The sequence below is a fragment of the Eucyclogobius newberryi genome, unplaced genomic scaffold (assembly GCF_026437365.1).
Source record: "Eucyclogobius newberryi isolate DKJ021-1_F unplaced genomic scaffold, fEucNew1.0.hap1 SCAF_5, whole genome shotgun sequence".
NCBI classification, from domain to species: domain Eukaryota; kingdom Metazoa; phylum Chordata; class Actinopteri; order Gobiiformes; family Gobiidae; genus Eucyclogobius; species Eucyclogobius newberryi.
In genome coordinates this window covers 25608891-25611776 of record NW_027316167.1, presented here as the reverse complement: position 1 = coordinate 25611776, position 2886 = coordinate 25608891, and the positions used below count along the sequence as shown (strand labels likewise).

Here is a 2886-nt window from a genome sequence, read left to right as displayed (position 1 = left end):
GTTTGCCTCAAGACTTCAGTATTAGACTGAAAGGTGGATTTTTACAGGTGTGTTGTTCGAAAAGGATCTCATGGTTGACTTATATTTTGCAGGACAGTATGTGAGGGTTTATCTAGTTTTATAGACCTAGTTTTAATCCTTTTCCCCACTGTGTTGTGCAATGCTATGCTGCTATCTTAATGATAATCTTAGCCTGTATTTTTGCCTTGGGCGTTTCTGTCAGCCCGTGGTGGTTACAGGGAGCGGCGCCTTATCAACAGCTTTGTCATTAAATCAGCTTTTCTACAGACAAATTTCACTGCCATTATCAGACCATCAACACACTGATTTACTTTACTCAGTTCAATCAAAGCTCTGCAAATGGAGTGTGGAAGTTGGGAAGATTAAATACAAAAATAAATGGCTGGCAGAAAGACAATATTTAATTTGTTTTTGTAATCAGACATGAAATTATTTGCATTTGTTTTTAGCGATGGCTTGTTTTTGTCATACTCTCAGCCGCTACATAGTAAAGATGGAAGGGCCAATGTCTGTCACAAGAAGCAAAACCGGGAAATCTGTTACCCGAGACTTTCATGGCTTTTTCTTGTATCAATGTGAAAAAACGCATTGAATGAAAATGTCAGTTTTGATATGTGATGTAGGACGTCCCAAGAACAACGTCCCTCGAAATGCTATTGAGTCAAGCTTCCAAATGGCCCACATGCTCTCCAGTAGTTCTTCTCGGAGTGCACAGTTCTATCTGAGTGAACGTTCTGATTGTCTCAGCATTGTGCTTGAGCGGAGGGCAGCTCCAAATGAACTCCTTCTGATTCAATCCTCTCCACTGTTTGACACGAGTTCGGCCTGCAGTCGCAAAGGGGGGAGCGCGGCCCAAGACCCTTCCCCCAGACACACTCTTTTACCAGGGGGGGAAGCAGCGCCGTATGGCAAAAGTCCTGCAGGTCTTTTACATGCTGCTGGCGGTGACGAATCAAACCCCTCTCTCTCTTCCCAAAGCGCGCTCAGAGCCTCCGGAGGTTGGTAGCCAGGTTCCGTGGGGTCAAGTTGGTCTTTGGATAGCAGAATGCTGATGGAGGGAACTGACCTGTGCACGGTCATCTCAGACGCGCCCCCTTCACTGTTCTCCCACACCTCTTTGACTGTCTTGTAGCGCAGCTTGGTGAGCTGGTGAAGGGACCCTACTTTCCGCTTCATGATCTCAGCACAAGTGATGGTTTTGGTGACTGCTCGGCCCGACCCGCTGAAGACCACCTGCCTCAGACCTCTGGCGCTTCCTTCGGTTCCGCTCGCCCCCTTCTCGCCTTGCATCCGAGCCATGGCGAAACCCATTAGGTTACGGATTTTGCTGCCCTCCTTCACGCGCATCTCCAACACTCCGGAGGGCAGTCCTGGAAACGGACTGGGGCTGTCCTCTTCACTTCGACAGACTTTTTTGAAGCCTTCTTGTCCTAGTTTGACAGCAGGAGGTGGGGCAATTTGTGGCAGTGGTTTTGGTGGGATTGGGACACTGTTGACCACTGGTGTCGGGACAGGAGTGTTGTAGGTTTGACCCTGGTACACAGAGCACATTGCCATGCTTCCACTATTCTGTATTTGCATTTGTCTGTTAACATCCAGTCCTGCGTATATCCCAGAATTGTCCCTGCTTAGGTATGGGCTGTGGGCACTGGCCACTTGGCACCCTGTGAACATGTTTATGAACTATAAAAGTCTCACTCTATGCAGAGATACAGCTCACCAAATATTCTGTGGCATTTTTTCCTTCCAGTCAACAGTGGTAAAGTTTTAAAGACTTCATAAGAAATATTCCCCAGTCCCCAGGAGCACTATCAGTGAAGCCTTTAATGTTTCCTCTCAGTAAGAGCTGGAGAAATAAGATAAACGCCGGGCTGCTGAATTAACAGGACTGTTGGGACAAAGACCATCTCAATTTCAGACCACAAATGGCGATTGGGAAAGTAGCCTGGTGACAGATAAAACAAAAAGTGCATTCAGATATTCATCATATTAACAGCAGTCATGCTTTTAAAAAGTATTGACACAACAATGGTTCTCTTTAAAACTTTATTCAAACCACATGAAAGCAATAAAATTCAAGAATTTACCTTATTCTCTGAGGCTGTGGACATAGCTGCATCTTCTGATCATGTTTCGTCAACTGAAAATGAATCCTTTGCTTTGACCCAGCTGTGAAAGTTGCAGCTTTTGTGCTTCTGGATGTTTTACTCCAGAATGGGTACAGCTGTGTCTCCTCTTCTTTTTCTCATCCTAGCAGTGCAGTTGAGTCCACTGGAGGTCGGCACCTGGGGCGTCATCCCTGGAGCACTGTCCTTCTCTGCTGTGTTGCCCTGGGAAGTGTGTTCTGTTTCCTCCATAGAGACATAAGGGACAGAAGCTGCCTCACTAATGCTCACAGGAGGAGTGTCAGTGTGGTTGAGGCAGAGCATGAGGGAGAGTGGAGACAGCCCTCTTAAAGGCACCGGTCTCTTCATCCTTTACAACAATGCACTCCCTCCCACAATTATACAGAGAGCAAAAGAGGAGAAGTGGGTAGGGGCCATGTCCCTTTAAAACAGAGAGCCCAGATCCCCGGCAACTTTGTCAGTCTCTTTAGAGGACGTTCTAGTGTGCAATGTACATGACTGATTAAACTCGAGTTCTGAAATAGAGATTCAGTCAACCTTTAAAAATGCATTTTCAGCCATAAAACAGTGAATTAAATTAGCTGGGCTTATAATTTAAAACATCCTTCAAAGAGCCAGTGAAAGTCAGCGGCATTAAATTGCACTGTAGTTACCCTTTATCCTATTAGATGTTTGCGACCATTACGATTTACATAATGCGGCATTAATAGCTTCATTGTGGAGGCAATCAAGTGGTGCG

The 2886-nt window shown here is 45.8% G+C and overlaps 1 protein-coding gene across 1 annotated transcript; it reads right to left on the bottom strand.

The window, feature by feature from the left end:
• Positions 1 to 600: 600 nt before the first annotated feature.
• LOC140381353 (ribonuclease P protein subunit p25-like protein) lies at positions 601 to 2498 on the bottom strand. The gene is made up of 2 exons (XM_072465401.1): positions 2109 to 2498; positions 601 to 1966 (listed from the first exon to the last, which is right to left on the bottom strand). Exon 2 carries the CDS (start codon positions 1693 to 1695, stop codon positions 814 to 816), a length of 882 nt encoding a protein of 293 aa, XP_072321502.1. The 5' UTR covers positions 1696 to 1966; positions 2109 to 2498; the 3' UTR covers positions 601 to 813.
• Positions 2499 to 2886: the final 388 nt, after the last annotated feature.

Coding starts and splice junctions, on each gene's coding strand:
- LOC140381353 (XM_072465401.1), bottom strand. CDS start 1,695: ATGTTCACAGGGTGCCAAGTGGCCAGTGCCCACAGCCCATACCTAAGC.